This window comes from Chamaea fasciata, unplaced genomic scaffold, assembly GCF_029207755.1.
Source record: "Chamaea fasciata isolate MVZ Bird 193981 ecotype frontalis unplaced genomic scaffold, bChaFas1.0.hap1 SCAF_12, whole genome shotgun sequence".
Lineage (NCBI taxonomy): Eukaryota > Metazoa > Chordata > Aves > Passeriformes > Sylviidae > Chamaea > Chamaea fasciata.
In genome coordinates this window covers 9,715,033-9,733,596 of record NW_027094097.1, presented here as the reverse complement: position 1 = coordinate 9,733,596, position 18,564 = coordinate 9,715,033, and the positions used below count along the sequence as shown (strand labels likewise).

At 55.8% G+C, this 18,564-nt stretch overlaps 1 protein-coding gene across 1 annotated transcript; it reads left to right on the top strand.

Annotated features, from left to right (window-relative positions):
- Positions 1–1,232: 1,232 nt before the first annotated feature.
- On the top strand, positions 1,233–18,484 carry HSD11B2 (hydroxysteroid 11-beta dehydrogenase 2). The gene is made up of 5 exons (XM_066194477.1): positions 1,233–1,830; positions 15,727–15,939; positions 16,203–16,388; positions 16,987–17,124; positions 17,603–18,484. Exons 1-5 carry the CDS (start codon positions 1,233–1,235, stop codon positions 17,962–17,964), a joined length of 1,497 nt encoding a protein of 498 aa, XP_066050574.1. The 3' UTR covers positions 17,965–18,484.
- Positions 18,485–18,564: the final 80 nt, after the last annotated feature.

Sequence of the window (18,564 nt, the reverse complement as noted above, 5' to 3'; positions counted from 1 at the left end):
GTGCCAAACCAAGCTGAGCCGTGCCGAACCAAGCTGAGCCAAGCTGTGCTGTGGGTGCCACATAACCAAGCCATACTGAACCAAGTTGAAGCATTCTGAAGTGGGATGAGCTGCCCTGTGTCAAGCTGAGCTGATCCGAGCTGAGCTGAGTCAAGCTGAGCTGTGTCTACCTAGGTGGCATGATGTCCCAAGCCGTGCTGAGCTGAGTCATGCTGAGCCATGCCAAGCTCTGTTGAGTTAAGCTGTGCCTTTTAGGTAGCATGATGTCTCAAGACATGCTGAGCCAAGCCAAGCCAAGCTGTGTCAAGCTGAGCTGTGCCTGCCTAGGTGGTATCTTGTCCTGAGTTGTACCAAGATGACCTGAGCCGTCCTGTACATGGCATGACATTCCAAGCTGTGCTAAGCCAAGCCAAACCAAGCTGTGTCTACCTGGGTGTCCCAAGCTGTCCTGGGCTGTGCTGAACCGAGCTGAGCTGAGCTGAGATGAATTGCACCTGTCTAGGTGGAATAATGTTCCAAGCTGAGCCGAACCGAACTGTGCCAAGATGAATCATGCCTACTGAGGTGCCACAATGTACTGAGCAGGGCTCAGCTGAGCTGAGCTGGGCCAAGCCAAACTGTGCCAAACTGAGTTGTGCCTTAACTGGGTGGCATCATGTCCCAAGCAAGACTGAGCCATGATGAGCCATGCCAAGCTGAGCTGAATTGTGCCTACTGAGGTGGCACAGTGTCTTGAGCTCAGGTGGGCCAAGCCAAGCCAAGCCAAATGGTGACTATCTGGCACATCATCATGTCTTGGTCTGTGCTGAGCTGAGCTGTGCCTGTCTGGGTGGTGTCATGTCCTGAGCCATCCTGAGCCATGCTGAGCTGATCTGTGCATATTGAGGTGGCATGGTGTCCTGAGCTGTTTGGAGCTGAGCTGTGCCAAGCTGGACCAAGCTGAATCGTGCCTACTTACTTAGGTGGCAAAATGTCCTGAGCAGGGCTGAGCTGAGCTAAGCTGTGCTGACCCGAGATGAGCCATGTCTACTGAGCTGACAAAGTGCCCCAAGCTGTGCTGAGCTGAATCTCCTTGGGTGGCATCATGTCCCTAGCTGAGCTGAGCCGAGCTGAGCCGAGCCATACCAGACTATGCGACACTGAACGCACCTACCTAGGCAGCACAACATCCTGAGCAGGACTGAGCCAAGCCAAACTGTACCGAGCCGAGCCGTGCCTACCCAGGCAGCACGATGTCCCGAGCCTTGCCGCGCAGTTCCGCGCCAAGCCACGCCGAGCCGAGCCGTGCCGAGCTGTGGGTACCAAGGTGCTCCGCCTTCCCCCCTCCCCGGCTGCCGGTGTCAGCGCCGCTCCCGGTGCCCGGCGCTCCCGGTGCCCGGCGCTCCCGGTGCCCGGCGCTCCCGTCCCGCCCGTCTCCCATTGGCGGCGGCCGGTCCCGCCCCGCCCCGCTCCCCCGCCGGGCGGGTATAAACGGGCGCGGCGGGGCGGGCGAGCGGCAGCGGCGGGGCCGTGCCGGGCCCGGGATCGGGACCGGGATGGAGCCGGGGCTGGAGCGCTGGGCGCACGGCGCGCTGTGGGCGGCGCTGGCCGGCAGCCTGGCGCTGCGGGCGGCGCGGCGGGCGCCGGGGCCGGGCCGGGGGCTGGGGCCGCCGCTGGGCCGGGGGCTGGTGCTGCCGCTGGCGCTGCTGGCCGCGCTGCAGAGCCTGTGCCGCGCCTGGCTGCCGCTGCCCCTAGGGCTGGCCCTGGCCGCCGCCGCCGCCGGGCTGCTGCTGTGGCGGGCGGCGCCCCGCGGGCTGCTGCCGGTGGCGGGCAGAGCCGTCCTTGTCACAGGTGAGTGCGGGGACACGGCCTCTACGCCCCGACGGCACCGCCTGGGCTCGGCGGGGAGCGGAGTGGGGTGTCCCGCAGGCACCAGAACGCTGCTGTCAGTGGGGTCCCGCTGGGGACCAACCAGCGCTGCCAGCGCATCCTTCTGCCTCTTCCACGTCCAAGCAGAACCGGCCAGGCTGTATCTGCCCCGCGAAGCAGGGAGTTGCAACGGCCCCTCGAGTGTTGACCACTAGTTGCAGCACGATGCCGAGAGCCGCTTCCTCTGGAAGCCCCGAGATTAGATGGAACAGAGCCGGAGTGCTGGCTTGGGACCCCGTCAGCTGGCCCAAGGGCTTCCCTCTCCTCCCCTTCCCTTCCTCCCCTCTGGAGTTGTACTTGTTCTTGGAAAGGTTCTCCCAGTATCTCTAGAGGCTTCAACAGAGCTGGCTACCCAGCACTGAGCATCACTGCTTCATCCAGAGCTCCATCCAGGGAGCTGCTGGCGACAAGGTCCTCCACTGTGTGGGTATCCTCGGGAAATGCTGCCCAGCTGCTGCCTGCCTCCTCTTTGGGCTGCCTGGTCCAGAGCTCCTCTGTGGTCCTGAGTTCCTTAGAGAATGTGCTATGCTCCCAAATTTTGCACAGCTCTGGCTTGCAGGCTGAAGCTCTTCAGGATATCTTGGTATATATATGGTTTCTCACTCCTTCCTCCTGGCAGTGGAACTGGAGTATAAGAGCCAGGCTCGGCTCAGCAGTGCTTTGCTGTGAGGCAATGGCAGTGGAGAGATGAGGAGGAAGTGCTGGAACTGGGGTGGTTTTTGCTCCAGGTGTGCCTGGAAGGTGCTGCTGGCCCTGCGTGGATGCAGGGAGGAGGGAAAACTTGTGGGCATGACCTTGGCAGTGCTCCCAAGGACAGGTGCCTGCATCCTGGTGGGGATGTCTGGGCTGGGCTTGGAGGTGCTGAAGCTGGAGAAGGCAGTTTGCTTGTTTCCTGGAAGATTAAGGCAAGGCCCAGATCCCCCTTTCAGCTTGAAGGGTCCTGTGGCACCAGTGGGAATCCTCTCTAGAGGAGGAAGATCAGAGGAGCAAGGCGGTGGATGTCTGAATGATTCAACTGAGTGAAGGTCAAAGCTGCAGCAGGGTAGGGCTGCCTGGGGAGGACGTCTGACACCCATGTGCTCACAGGTGCCCTGTGGCACACCGGCTCTGGCAGCCCTGGCTCCCTGGCATTGCCTGTATAATTAGTGAGTCAGTGACTGGAACAAGGTGTTCTTGCCCCAGTGTGTTGAGGTGGCACCTCTGCAGCTCTGATGTGTTTGCTCTTGGCTGTAAATACTTTGTGGTTTTACAGGTTCGAGGTGCAGCCCGCAGTGCGGGATCAGCGTTTCCGTACTGCTGCTCCAGCAAGTGCCTGCCAAGGGGCAGATGCGAGGGCTGTTCTGCTGGGGATGGCATCCCTCACTTGAGTATTTGCATAGTAATTAGCCTGATTCTTTTACGGATTAATTCCAGGCAACTAGGTATTGAGTAGCTCCTCATGTCTCCTGCGGGAGCAGACGGGAAGGATCAGCTCTGGGAGAAAGGCAGCCTGACCTTCCTCCTCTTGCCAATGGGAAGCAAAGCCTGACAGAGCAAGCAGCATGGGCATAGAGGACTGGCAATGCTGGGCCTCATTGAAGGTGTGTGAGGTCAGGGACAGAACATCTGCTGTGCTGTGTGTTGTGCTGGACCTTGCAGATCAACTGAGAAATGGCACAAAGTCCACTCCCTATGGAGCAGTGCAGGTCTCAGCCTGAAAATCTTTGGGCATCATTTCCTCGTATACACATCTTGGCCGCTGCCCTAATCCTGCAGCAGGTTTGGTGATGCTTGTCTGGGGCAAGGTAAGGTGGCTGCAGTGCTGTTCTATCTCACAGGTGATGAGTTTCAGCTCTTCCAGCTGTCCACTCTCCCTGGGAACAACCCTAAGTTGAGCTCTGCATGTGATGCCCCAGCCCCATGTGCTGGTCCAGACATTGCTGGCTAAATAAAACTTAGTTATGGGAGGGATTGAAGGAAAACTAACTGTACAACTCAGTGGGAAAATAGCAGAGCTGCTGCAGAGCAAAGCTGCTGACCCTGTGGTAGCAGCAGGGACTGGGAAGTTGTGGCGTTTCCCATCTGTTGCAGGTTTGCATTTTGACTGTTGCACGTGGGACTGGGATTTGGCTGGAGCAGGGATAGGCAGCTGCCTGCTGCTAGAGGGGAGCGAGGGATGCTGTGCTTTCCCATGTTGCATCCCCTGGGCTAGCAAAATAAGTGGTCACTAGTCCCTGCAGTCCTATGTTTATCTGGGGCTGTGACCTTGGGGCTTTTGTTCTGCATCCCAATTGCCCAGCTTCTCCAGGAGTATTGCTCCAGTGGATGCAGCCTGGCTGGGGGCAGAGGGTGAGGAAACTGTTAATCCTGTCTTCCTAGGGGATGTAACAGCTGTTTTCAGGGAGGAGGAGAATGCCCTCCTGTGCAGCCAGGGGCTGGGAGAGGTCAGCCCCAGGAGGATGGTGGGGATGAGGAGGGGAGTGGAGATCAGCTGCTTGGCCTGAGCTGGGAGGGAGAGAGCAGCCATCTCTATGCCTCCCTTGGTTTGCTGTCCTGAGCCTGCTCTTGCCTTAAAGATGAGCCCACACCTGGCACAGGCTTTGGCCAAACTTGGAAAACCACAGGGACCCCAACATATCTGCAATGTGGGCAGGGTTGGTATGGGCAGCTGCCTTTTCAGAGCCTGATTCAGCACTGGGAAGCTGCAAGGCAGCCGACACTGGCATCCCTCACCACAGTGTGTGACAGGGCACTCCAGGGTGCTGGTGCTGCTGGCTGGTACCTGTGGGCCAGTAGTGCCAGTGGCTGAGAGCTGCTTGCTCTGAACATCAAACAGCTGGTTTGTGTGTGCATCCCCCTTCCCAAATGTGAAACAGCACTGCTGGGTGTTCTTAGGGACACTGGACTCCTCGGAGCTGTGTGAGCAAAGAGGAGGGGTGTTGTATCCCATACTTCCTCCCACTGGGAATTGATACAAAAAGCAGTCCAACCTCTGGAGCCTGGGCAGGGGTGATGGTCTGTGAGAGCAGTCTTGGAGGAAGGTGATGAGCTGCCATTTCTGGGCCTCTTCAGATTCTGGCTGGCAGTGCTTTGTGCAAGGTCGGGCTTTGACTGGGTCCATTTAGACATGAACCTAGACCATCCTTTGTTTCCTGTGGTCTTAGCAGATGCCTGTGGGATTCAGTGAGTCTATTCAAACCATCCAACACAACTGGGTGCCTGGAAGTGGTGGAGGGATGGTCAGGAGTATCCCAGGGCTCCACTGAGCAGGTGGAGCAGCCTCTTGCTGTTGTGTAGCTCTGCCATGTGTGTCTGTGTGGGGTGGTTCTTTGGACAGTAGCCAATTGCCCGATTTACTGCAGATCCTTGGAAAGCACAAAATGCAAACCAGCCCATAAAGTCTGCCTGCCTGCAGGGCTTTGCCAGAGCAGAGGGAGGACAGGAGTTTTGTTACAAGGTATTGGTTTATACACTTCAGCTTGGATGCAAAGTTGAAAATAGTGAATTGTTGTTCTGTCTATAATGGTGGTACCTGAAGTAGCTCTCCAATAACCCCAAAACATCAGGATGGCTGCCTGAGAGAAGCAGTCTGGGTCTCTTGTATCCTTGCTCTTCCTTGGTGCAGCCTATGAAGGAAGCTAGGAGCACCTGCAGATTGGTCTGTCTTAGAACAGATCATCTCTGTGAGCAAAATTGGTTGGTAAGTCAGGCTGCTCAGACCCAAACCTGCTCTGTCCTCCTCCCTTCTCCTTCCTGGCTGCAGGCAAAGTGTGGTTTTCCTGGTGAAGCATTCTTGTTACAACTGCATGCCCCATTAACAATCTGAAATGGGTCAGAGCTTCAGATCATGTTCAAGGTTAACAGGCTTTGCAACTTGCAGTGCTTCATTGTTTCCCATGGACTCCACAGATGTTGAAGCATCTGCTGGCTGTGGCAGGACTGAGTGATTCAATCCAGATGTTGGGACTCCTGCTTTCTGCCACGAAGGTAAATCACTTTGTGTGGTAAAAAAGCAGCGTTGCTCCCGTCTGGACTTTGATGTTTTCTTAGATCTATTTCCCAGCTAAACAAGGTGACTGGGAAATGTCGGGGTCAAGGATTCAGGGCTGGCTCTGGGATGGGCACCTCAGCACCACGGCATGGCTGGAGCACCTGCACAGCACGCTCACAGCCCGTGTTTGGTGCTGAGCCTGCCAGCAGCTTTGCCGTGAGAAATTCTCTGTGCAAAAGTGCTGCAGCTCTCTTTAGGTGACTTCTACTCTGCTTCTGGAGCCAGTGATCCAGCTCAGAGGTACCTGGGATCTTTCCCCAGCCTAAGTGCAGGGCTTGGAACTAGGTGATCTTTCAGGTCCCTGCCAAACCAAACCATTTTGTGATTCTATAAGTGAAGGCTGGAAATCAGCTTATTCCCTGAAATTGCTCTGATTTTTCCAGAATCTATTAAAAATTAACAGCAGAGGCAGCTGCTGCCTCCAGGCTGAGGGGTGGGACAGGACCAAAATCAAACACCTAAACTCCAGCCCTGGTGTACAAGCAATTCCTGGTATACTTGAAGTAAAAAAAATTGCAACATTTAACTCTAGTAATAGGGTTTGCTGCTGGCTTTTGGGAACAGAGCAGAAAAGCTGCTTTTTCTGCCTCCATCTGCAGGGCTGAAGCTCTCCCCCAGCTTTGTCAGCAGCCCTCCATGGATTTAGGATTCTTCTTTCCCACGTGAGTTTTTTTCAGAAATAGATACCTACCCCTGCTCACCGCAGGCATGTGGATAGATACGCTCGGTTTTTTCTCACTTATCTATAAAATAAGCACTTTTGAAGCCTACTAATGACACAGACCTGCTAAGGTGGGAGTTTTTAGCACCGTTCACCAAAAATGATGAGCACAGCTAATCAGGAGAAAATGCATTGAGGTTTCATACTGTGGGAGACTGGAGCTGGTAGAGAAACCCAAGCTGGCTTGATTAGCCTCAGGGTTATGCGGGGACATGAGAGCAACAAAGCAAAGACTTCCCTGCTGAAATGAGATTGTCAGATGGGAACGGATGCTTTCGGAAGGAGAGAAGTGTAGGCAGTTGCTGCCCTCTAGTCCAATGAGCAGCACATTTTTAATGAGGTCTGGGATTGGGTTACCCACTGTTGAGTCTAGCTCCCCTCAAGCCAGGATCTGGTTACAGAAGAGCCAATTGCTGCTTTTACTACTGGGAGCACAGCACAGGGTTGGTGGACTTGCCCAGCCAGGGTTTTGTTTGAGCGGGGCTCTTCAAGGTGTTTCCACCAAATCTCTGCCTTTTCCCCACAGTCTTCTTTCAGTGCTGGTCTAAAACTCCAGCTGGAGGTTTTTGGGGTATTTTTTCCCAGGAGGAAAAGCTGCAGGGCTTTTGTACCTCTTCACCTCCTGCTGTCCCTCCTGTCATCTCAGATCTGAGGTACTGCTGTGGACCCTCCAAGGCCAAGTTGGATGGGTCTTGGTGCAATCTGGGCCAGTGGAAGGTGAACCTGCCCACGGCAGGGGTGTTGGAACTGGATGACCCTATAAGGTCCCTTCCAACCTAACTGTTCTATAATAAAGTGGAAAATGCTCAAGTTTCCTATGATAAGGTAGAAAAATTGCCCTCATGCTATCAGTGCATTGCTACAGGTATAGTTTAGGACCTTTTATTTTTAACCTCCCCAGCATGTGTCTGTTACCTCCTTCCCTGCACCCCTCAGTGCCGGTGACATATCCACCATCTCCCATTCTTCTGTCTCAGCTTGTGTGTGCTTGCATGTGCAATGTATCACTTCTGCTTCCTTCTCCCCTGGAGAGCTGCCAGCCCCTGAGCTTTATCAGCTTCCCCCTCGGGAGCTGGCTTCCCTGTCACACATAGCGCTGTCCTGGGATTTGCTGGCTCTAAGGCTGTAATCTTGAAAAGCAGTTTTTGGCTTTACAAGCTTTTCGGCAGCACTTCCTCATGCTGGGTGGTTGACCCCATGGAGCCAGATGGCGAGTGACTCCCAGGCAGGCTGGGAAAAGAGAGAAGGGATGGACTGGAAAGCTCAGGTACCTGCCCTGATGTCTTCTGTGGCAGCTTCAAAAGTCTGGCCTCTCAGAATCATAGAAGCTCTGAATGGTTTGGGTTGGAAAAGACTTTAAAGACCATCTTGTTCCCCTGCCATGGGCAGGGACACCTTCTACTAGACCAGGTTGCTCCAAGCCACATCCCACCTGGCCCTGAACACTTCCAGGGATGGGGCAGCTGCAGCTTCTCTGGGTTACCAGGGCCTCATTCTGCCATGAGTAACCCACTGTGACCAATGTTTGTTCCTCTCTAGGGTCCTGGTTACCAGGTGGGAATAAGCCGCAACATGGGGTGTGCAGCCATCCCAGGATGAATTCTGTCCCCCTCTTTCAGCTGTTATGCCTAAGCTGAAGGGCATGTGTGGGCGTTGCCCTGGCATTGCCTGGGTCAGCACAACTATGTCCAGGCACATCAGACTGGAAGGCCACCTTTATGTATTTTGGGGAAAATGCACCAAAGTAGTCTTATGATACTCAAACTCTAACTCTGAAGAGCTGGTGAGAGCTGCAGGTGAAGAGTAAGGAGGGGACAACTTGAGCTGTGTGTGGAAAGGGCAGGTGGCTTGAGGTCGTCATGAGGCACAACTCTGAGCACAGGGGCTTAAACAGCTCAGTGTATTTCAAAAGCTGTCTTGGCAGAAGCTCAGTTGGTGTTTGCTCAAGTGTTTTGCTCTGTTTCTAAAAAAAAAAAAAAAAAGTCCCCCGCTTCACATGGATTTGGAAGCTGCAAAAGAAAATAGTTGGTGCAGCTGTAGAGACCATCATGATGTGGGAATGGGCAGGGCTTGCACTTCTGCTTGCTTGGGTTTGTGGCATGTGGTGGGAGTTTACTCTTGTGACAGGAGAGTGATGAGATGGCATCTTACAAGCAAAGAAATATCTCATCAGCAAAATACCCCTGAACTGGCAGCGCTCCATTGAAACTGCCATAGCCTTATTGGGGTGCTGCAAATTCTGAGATGCTTAACGTGGTGGGCTTGCTCTGACCCTCTGCCTTGGTCAGAACTGTCCCAGCATGGCTTTATCCCCGCTGGCATCACTTGTGACTTGTCCACAGTGCTGTCTGGGTGGCACTTCAAAGCTCTCCCATGGCTGACCTGTCCCACCACATGATTAGAGGTTCTCCTGATCATGCCTTGGCCATGGTGCTTTGCTGTCCTGGCTAGAAACACCTTCCCTGAGATCTCCCTGGGTGCTGATGGCTCATGGTGGTCCATGTAGAAGAGCTGCTCTTCCCTTAGCCCTGCCTGTAGCAGACCTTAGGCATGACCTGATGTCTCTCCTTGCCTGTTAGCACACAGGAGAGATGGATATGGGGTAGTTCTCCAGCCTGCTGGGAGTCTCTGGAGAGTCCTTTTGCAGACTAGAGGTGCCCACTAGCAGGTGCCCCAGCCATGGCTTTATTGCCACCACCTTATTCCCTAGGAGCATCTTCACTGTCACATTCCAGACAGAGATGGTGGAGCTTTCTGGCTTCTCACCCTGGTTCCTACCCAGCCCCTCCCTCTCCGAGAGCCCAGGTGGACGTGTTACCAGTGCCAGCTTGCCATTGGCACTGATCTTGAGTGATCTAGTTGAGTTGTCTCTGGGCCATGGGTGTCCTTCCCAGTGACAGCTCTTCCTGATGGATGGCTTTTGAGGCTTGTTGGCTCCATGTTCCCAGTTCACTGTGTCCCCTTTGAAGATTATTATTATTATTAACCCAGATATTGCCACAGCTCTTCAGAACTTCCTCTTCTCAGAAGGACATCCGTCCATCCCAGGTTAGCTCTGATATACAGCCTGTGCCAGGTGATGTCTGTACTGCTATCTTCTCTTGCTTATCCCTGCCTGCTGGAAGATCAAATTCTTGACTGTGAGAGCCTCACCGCTCCTTTTGGGGAGAGGATCTCCCCTCGGTGGAGACAGCAGCTGCCGGAAGATGCCATCCAGCCCCGGGCTGTGGTGAGCGGCTGCTTCTAGGAAATTCCTGTGCTCTCTTTCTGCGAAGTGCTACAGCAATGCTGGAGGTGGCACTTCCTCCCCCCGCCCTTCAGCTTGTGAGCCCAGGGTCAGTGCTCACCGGCAGCAGCATCACTGCCGTGCCAGGGCAGGGTTAATTCCCAGGTTGTAACCTCTTTGAGCATCCCACCAGGCACTGGCTGTGCATTGCGGGGGGGTGGCTGGGCTCATTCCTGTCCTGCTGTCCCAGGCACTAACAAGATCCTGCGTTTATGAGGATCTGCGTTTATGTTCCCCACCGGTGGCGAACAGCAGATGCTGCTCGCAGCTTTGGTGGGGGATAAGGCGTCTGGATGGCTTTTAGTGACCGTGATGGGGAGGGCTGTGGTGTCTGACACTTTTTTTATTGCCCAGCTGCTTTAGTGACATCGAGTCCCCAATACGGATGCACCAGTAAAACTCCTGAGAAATGGCCTTTAATCCAGAAGCTGTGGGTGCATTCGCACTGGCCCGGGGGCTCCTTGTCATCTCTGCCTGGTTGCGTTGGTTGTCTGGGCAGAAAATCAGATTTCCCCCCTTCTCTTTGTAAAGGAAGAGATAACTTCCCGGGTGGAGGTGATGACTGAGAGGCCCCAGGAACACTTGACTAATCCATTGTAATTCATACCATCTGGCTGTTGTCCTCAGCACAGGGAGGGGTAGGTCACCCATGTTCTCCCTGCCGCGGGCATTCCGAGCTTTGCCTTCTGTCATGGGTCTCCTTTTGGAGCTGAGGGTTTGTCTGACCCTGCTCTGACCCACAGGACCTGTTGGAGGGATGTGTCTATCCTGGGCTGTGGGAGCCATCAGCAATCTCCCTCCAGCTGCCTGTGCTGACTGTGTCATGCAGAGGGGTGGTCCTAGGGGAGCAGGGGCAGTGTGCGCCCCCCTTGGCTCAGGTCCTCAGGAGGCTGAGGCTTTGCAGGGATGCCCACCCAGACTGCTTGGGCGGGGGGCGTCTGTATTATCCACTCATAGGGATTTAGGGATGGGATTTGGGTCATCCCTAAAGGTATCTTCTGGCTTTAATTTAATTTAATTAGGCTTGTGGCTTCCTGAACTGCAGTGCTGAGGACCAGCAGCAGCATCACCAGGGTTGCTGCCACCCCAGCCCTGTCTGCCTGTGCCTGGGCATGAGGGCTGCTCCCATGGGGAGTGGGGATGTGGCATGCCATGCAAGCCACTGGGTAGGGTGGCATTTCCTGTGGACAGTGATGACACTGGATAGGTTGGTGGCTGTGGGCCCTTCCCAGCCCCACTCCCCCAGCAGTACCTTGGGTGTGGGCAGATGGTGGCTGATGCCTGGCTGGGGAGGCCAGGACTGGCATGTGGTTGTGGAGGCCCAGCTGCTGTGGGGACAGGTGCTCCTGCCTTCCCCTCCCTCTCCTGTGCCCTGCCAAGAATTTGTTCCCTCTTGCCGAGGGCTGACATCACCCTTTATCACTCCTTGCTCCAAAGTGTGCAGCATCCGGAAGGTGTTGGCCACAGAGCCTTCGCCTGCCCACACAGGATTTTGCTGGGCATTTTATCCCACCTGGACCTGCACTGTGCAAGGACCTCCTCCTTGAGTTCCTTTGGGGGACTGCCATCCCCTCTGATGGCACCATCCCCAGTTGGAGCCACTTCGTCCTGGGCTTCTGCATCCATGAGGTGCCCACACTCCCAGGATGGAGCTGAGATGAACAGCTGAGTTGGGATCAGTGCCTGCTCAGGCACCCAGCTGAGCCTCCCTCAGTGCTGCCTGGCTAAATCCCATACCATGCCCAGAGAAGCTGGATCCATGGTGGCAGTGAATCCTGCCAGAGCCAGAAGGCCACGTTTAGCTTGGCATCCCAGGCAGGGTTTGAGGTTGAGCCAATGGAAAGAGTGGCTCACTCAACATGTTAATCCATTCGGCCTTGGTGCCCCAGCTCCCCCTGTTTATGGTGTCCTTGAGCCTAGTGACAGCTTCACCTTGGCAAGGCCTCTCAGACAGGGTGGTGGGACACAAAGCCCTAAAGCTCTTTGGGGAGGTGGGATTGATGTCCTGGGATTTGGAGAGCAGCAGGGGGCACCCAGGCAAGGGCCTGCAGAGCTAATGGGGGTGGACAGGGTGATGCCCTTCTGAGTGCCCAACGCAGCTGGCAAGCTCCCAGTTGGTAAAGATGAAGCACCCTCAAGGGGTGCCTCCAGTTCCCTTGCTGCCAAGTGCCTGGAGCACAGCCCCTAGGGCTGCTGACTGACCACACTGCTAGGGTGACTGTGGCCGAGCTGGTGCATCACAGGGGTGCTCAGCCCTGGGGTAACCCCTCTTCAGCTTCCACACCAGGGTCTGCTGCTGTACCTACCAGGCCCTGGGCAGTTTTGCAGCCACATGGGAATTCTTCAGCCAAGCTGTGCTTCTCACTGCTTAAGTTTTTGTTGGTCCTCACCTGTTGTGCATGGTTCAGGGATGAGGATGCACAACTTGTAGCTGTGGGATGAGGATGTTCAGTTTATGACTCAGGGATGAGGATTCACAGCTCATGGCCTGAGGATGAGGATGTACATAGCTCATGGCTTGAGGATGAAGATGCTTGGCTTGTAGCTCAGAGCTTAAGATGCCCAGCTTGCAGTTTCACAGCTCCAGAATAAGGCTGCACAGCTCATGGATGAAGGCTCTCAGCCCGTAGCTTGGGAAGGGAGGTCAGTCCTAGGTTGTGTTGTGGTGAGCACCGCAGACCTGTGCCACCAGCCCTCCATCATGTACCGTGCCAGCAGTGGGGGCAGGGTCGTGGTTCAGCAGCTCCCGGGTCGCAGCCGTTTAATTGACCCTCTCTGCTCCAATTAGAAACCTGTAGCACTAATTTTGAGCATGTCTGTGGATGGTGGCCTTGGTGCTGGTGCAGGAAAGCAGGGTGAATACCTGAGACAGTAAAATGTCAGAGCGTGCCATGCCTGACTCACCTGAAAAAATGCGTCCACATCAAACCGGGACTGCAGCTTCAGCTGGCTCCAGGCAGTGAGGAAGCACGAGCGGTGCAGGCTGGCTGGGAGCTGCCCAGCTGGCACACCTCAGCCCCGGTGGTGGCTCTGCTGTCACTGGTGAGGAGCAACTCTGGACAATGGATGCAAGATGCTGTGGGGTCAGTCCTCTTTGCCCTCCCCAAGTGAGCAGGAGGGCACCCCTTATGATGATGCTGGAGGCCAAACGTTTTTGCTTGCTCAAGATAAGTAAATTTGGGGCTTGTCATGCCAAAATTCTAGCGGAAGCTTGCGTCTCGCTCTTTGGGGAGCCGCTGAAATGTCTGGAGCTTCTGCAAAGTCCTCAGGAATTGTTGCTGACCCGCTGCTCTGGAAAATGGCTGTCCGGCCCCTGGTTCAGGAGTTTGTCCCGGCTTGCTGAGCCTGTGAAGGGCTGCTGGATTTTGCAACCTGCAGTCAGGCTTTGCTCTGCTCCTGCTGCAGCAAAAGCCTCTGTCTGCTGGCCCAGGGTCCGTGAGGATGTGATGGAGGGGCTTCAAAGTACCTGCTCTCCTCTGCTGCGCTCCCAGTCCTGGGCTCCTGTGCTTGATCTGACCACGTCCCTCCCTCCAGCACGACTGTGAAACCAGTTGGCAAGCTGGGAGCTGGGGCGGGGGGAACTGGCGCCGGCATCTCCTCGTGATGCAGCATCCTGGGAGGGCAGCAAGCCCAGCGCCAGCCTTGCTGGGGCTGCACAGACTGGACGGCTCCAGCGCTCCCGGCGGGGTCGGGCCAGCGGCAATGGCTCCTGCGCCAGCTCCAGCGTGGCCAGCAGCTCATGTGCTGGTGGCCATGGGGAGTGAACATAGCCCTGGGCAAGCTGCCATGCTTTGGGGCCACGTGTTATGGGCCCAGGGGGTTCATTGTCCCTCCCTGCACTCTTGGCCATGCCTGAGCACAGCGGATGGGAAGCTGAGCAGCGGCGGAGACCTTAAATAACACCAGCGCATCCTCAACCTCCTGGCCCTGGGCCTCCCGCCAGCCTCCCAGGAGTTTTTTTTTGGTATGTGTGTGAATAAATTAGAACTTCCGAAACAAACCCTCTGACTGCCCTGCTCCTCTAAGGCAAAACAAACTCTGCCTGACTTGGACAGCATGTGGCCGTGTTTGCTCCCTTCTTGCCAGATTTGCTTGTAAGAGGCTGGCAAACCTGGCGCTCAGTTTTTTGGGATGTTTCCCAGGGTTTTGAGAGCTGGTGATAGGAAGCTTCATGTTTGGACTGGAAGATTTTCTTGCTAGCTGCATGGGAGCAGCGCAGGTAACCCTCCTGTCAGCTGTGTCACAGTGAAGCTGTGGCCACAAGCGCTTTTATTTTTAAACCTTATCTTTATTGCAGTTTTCTCCCACACTGCTCTGAAAGGTGAAATGCACCTTATCTGTTTGTCTGCTGGCAGCATGTACCATTCCGGGGAGGGGAGAGGTGGATGTGCTGTGCCGGCAGCACCTTCAGCATGCCGTGTGGACCAGGGTGCCGGGGGTGATGCTGGGGCAATGCTGAGCCAACTTGGCACATAGCCATGATGGGTGTTGTGGGGGAAAGGGAGGTCCCTGCAGCCCCTTCCTGCCAGTTCAGCACCTCCAGGCCGTGTTATCACTCTGGCCTCTGCTGACGCAGCAGTAGAGTAAAACTGAGCTCGGGCCTGGGACAGAGACACTAAACTGACGCTTAGCTGACACTCCAAGACTGTAAATGCCCGATCCCAGCCTGGAGGTATGGAAGACTGAGGCAGCCAGTCCCTGTGCCCAGCCCCACCCTCTCCCGGCAAAGGCTGGTGGAGGGGTGCTGAATCTCACAGGATGACAGTCCCCAGGGCCCCTGTTCCCAGGTGCCATACAGGGTCTGTTTTCAGGGATGTCCTCAGGAGTACCCAAAGGTGCTGGGCAGGAGGGTGCAGGGCCATGGGGCTGCCCCTGCAGCGCTCCCCTGTTAATGGTTAATGTGACTGGGCAGTGGTTGTGGCACAGACTCCCTGAGCTATCAGTGCTGCCATCGGCCCCGGGAACAGCCTGTACCTTGCTGTCGCTGTTTGTTTGCATCCTGGCCGCTCCACCATGGCCACTGGCCTTGTCACCACTCTGCAACGGCCAGCTCCCGCCCGGGCTGTCCCCCAGCACCCCAATGGTGGCTTTGTGCGTGACAGTGTCACCTGTGGTGCCCCTGTTTGAGCTGAGATGGAGATGAGGCTGGGACTGGGCACGGAGCACCAGTACTCTCCCGAGTCGTCCATCCTGTTTGGATGATCCCTTGAAGGATGCAGGATAGCAGGAGCAGACCAGAATCTTTTTTTTCTCCCTCACCCTTTTTAATCTCTTCATGCCCCAGCCAGGCAACCACTGCCTCTTGACCACTTTCGGGGGAGGCAAAAAGCATTCGGCAAAAGTCTCCCACGGAGCCTTATGCCAGCTCTGAATGGTGCTTGATGAAGCTTTTAGAGGCTATTTTGAGGGTTGATGGCCCCGTATCGCTGCAGGGCTCTGGGCTGTTCCGGTGTGTTGCTGGTGCCTGCGGGTTTACCTGCACCTTAAACCAGGGAGGTGCTCGGGGCGATGGGAGTTGCAGATAAAGGGAGTGTTTTCTTCCTCCCGCAAGAGAGAGAAAACAGCAGCTCCGTGCCCTGCGAATGCCCCAGGTCAAGGTCACATCCTGGTGAGCCAGGAGCTACAGCGGGGTGGGGAGTCGAGGTGGTCCTCCGGCAAGGGAAACTGATGGGGGTAGATGTTTGGTTCCTGGTGACGGAGAGGCAGAGCTAGGGGATCTTTGGGGGCTGGGGACAGACAGTGGCTATCACTGGCCACTGCAAGGCTCTTGCTCTCTTTCAGGATGTGACTCGGGCTTTGGGCAGGCAACAGCCCGGCACTTGGACATCATGGGCTTTCGGGTGTTTGCCAGCGTGCTGGACCTGCAGAGTCCTGGTGCCCAAGAGCTGCGCCAGAGCTGCTCGCCGAGGCTAACACTGCTGCAGATGGACCTGACCAAGACGGAGGACATCCAGCGTGTCCTGCAGCACATCCAGGCCCACACCAACAGCACAGGTAGGAGGAATCTTTGGCAACCCCACAGAACTCCCTGGGACCTCAGCCTGCAGCCAGCATGGCAGTGCCAAACCTTCACGTGTCCCCAGAGTGGGCTGCGTCCCTGCAGCCACTTGTGCCAACAGCCTTTGCCAAGCTCTCTTCTTGTCCTGGGGCACCCCACAATTCCCTTGCAGGACCCCCATCAGCCTGGGGAGCAGCTGGGAATCCCAGGGTGGGGCTTCCCCATTCAGGTCACCTCTTCAGGCACCCCATTCCCACAGGACTCTGGGGCCTAGTGAACAACGCCGGGTTCAATGACACCATCGCTGACGCTGAGCTCTCGCCGCTGGGCAAGTTCCGCAGCTGCATGGAGGTGAACTTCTTTGGCTCCCTGGAGCTCACCAAGGGGCTGCTGCCCCTGCTCCGCTCTGCCAGTGGCCGCATTGTGACCGTGAGCAGCCCTGCAGGTGAGCAGTCTCTCTCCAGCGTGGCACCCCTGGCACCCTCAGCCCAGGCATGCCTTGAGCACCCCCATGGTGTGGTGCAGTTCCGATCCCCCAGGCACTCCAACTTCCTCAGCCAACTGGCACCAGGAGCTGTAGGATGATCTGGCAGCATTGCTGAACCCCACAGCAGCCACCAAGACATGGGGAGACATGGGGGCTGGTGACAGCCTGGTCACAGGCAGCATGGGCAACCCCAGTGCAGCCACTATGTGCCTCCATTGGGGATGAGAGCCCTGGCCAGGGTGGGAAAACCAGTTTCCTCTCCCCTGCCCTTTATTTTGCCCATTAAAACACATTAATCCTCCACTGCGGATGACAATCCCAAGCTTTAGCTGGACAGGAAACAAAATCAATTTTCTCTTCTCTCACCACTTCCCCCCCCCCCCCCTTAAAACATTAATTTGAAGCTAATTTCAGTTGTTTTCTCAGCAAAACAAACCCTAAGCCATTTCCTTGAGCAGGGGCCAGGAACACAGCCCTACACAAGCCCTGCTCTTCCCACCTGCTCTCCTCTGTCCCTGCTGGAGCACTGGCTCACTCATTCTTTCACTCATGCCAGGTGACATGCCCTTCCCCTGCCTGGCAGCCTATGGGGCCTCGAAGGCAGCCCTCAGCCTGCTCATGGACACCTTCCGCAGTGAGCTCCAGCCCTGGGGCATCAAAGTCAGCCTCATCCTGCCCGGTTACTATAAAACAGGTAAGAGGGTTAGTGCCTGCTCCCTGTCTGTGTCTGTGGGCAAAGGACAGATATCCCAGGGAGGCAGAAGATGAAGCAATGGGATGAGCAGCTGGTGGTGAAAGCATGTAGCTTCTGAGCATCTCCAGCCATATGGGAGCAGTGGCTATCCTCTGGCTGTTGGGCTCTGCTGGATTGGAAACAGCATCTGGATCAAGTCCTGCCAGCAGATCCCATACCACTCGTGCTGGTCAAAACAGCTCAGACACATTTATGGTAGCAGCATCCCCACTGCAGGCAGGGTCTAAGACCACTGGTCCAATCTCAGGCTACCAAGAGCCACTATGGTGCTACTACTGTGCTTCCCTCATGGCAATCTTTGCCAGGGTCTCAGCTGGACCTTCCTGTGAGGCTGGAAGGTGACTGGGGCTGCTGGTACCCATGGCAGGGGGATTGGAGTGGGGGGCCCACACAGCTCACAGGGCCTGTTTCCTTGCAGGGACGACGTGTGACCCTGCCTTCTGGAACCTGCAGAAGCAGAAACTATTGGCCAGTCTGCCCCAGGAGCTGCTGCAGGCCTATGGTGAGGACTATGTGGAAGAGATCAACCAGCAGTTCACCCAGTTCATGAAGGTGGCGGTGGAGGACCTCAGCGCGGTGGTGAACAGCATCACGGACGGGCTTCTAGCTGCCAACCCAGCCGTGCGCTACTACCCAGGGCAGGGCCTTGGGATCATGTATTTCATACACCGCTACCTGCCCTATTTTGTCCGAGACTTGTTCTTGAAAGGATTCTTCATCAACCCCAAGCTGCCCCGAGCGCTGCGGCAAGAGCACCACAACGATGTGAAGAAGGCCTGACCGTGGCCTGCACGTGGCCTGCACATGGCCCTCTCCCAGGCTCTCCAGGCACACCAGCCCCGAGCGTGTGCAAAGCCAAAGGCACCGCCCTCCTGCACTGTGGGGGAACAATCAGCGCTAGACGTTAAAAACCAAATTTCTTTCCAAAATCAGGTAGATCTATTTTCTATTGTGCAAGAATCAACATTTTCTAGAGACCTTGGTTTTGTATTTTTTGTAACCATGCACCCTCCAAGAGGCCCATCCCTGCCTGACTCAGCAGCTCTGCACCACAGGCTGGGATGTACCTCCTCAACCACCCACCACCTTCCTTACTGCTCGCAGAGCTGTTTGTCTCCATCCCCTCTTGGCTGGGTCAGGGCTGGGACCCTGCAGCCACCGCCTCCCTGCCACTCAGTACACACTCCACATGCTCCCGACGAGTGCAGGGGCCGAGACCAGGCTGCCAGTGCTGCAGAACTCTTCATGAGATGACCTATGTGATTGTCACTTTTTAAATAAATCCATTCTTGACATTCCAGCAGGTTCTGGCTGTCTCCTTCCGCAGTGCAGTGCTGCAATGCTGCTCAGGGATGTTCAGCCTGTGGTCAGAGCTGAGCT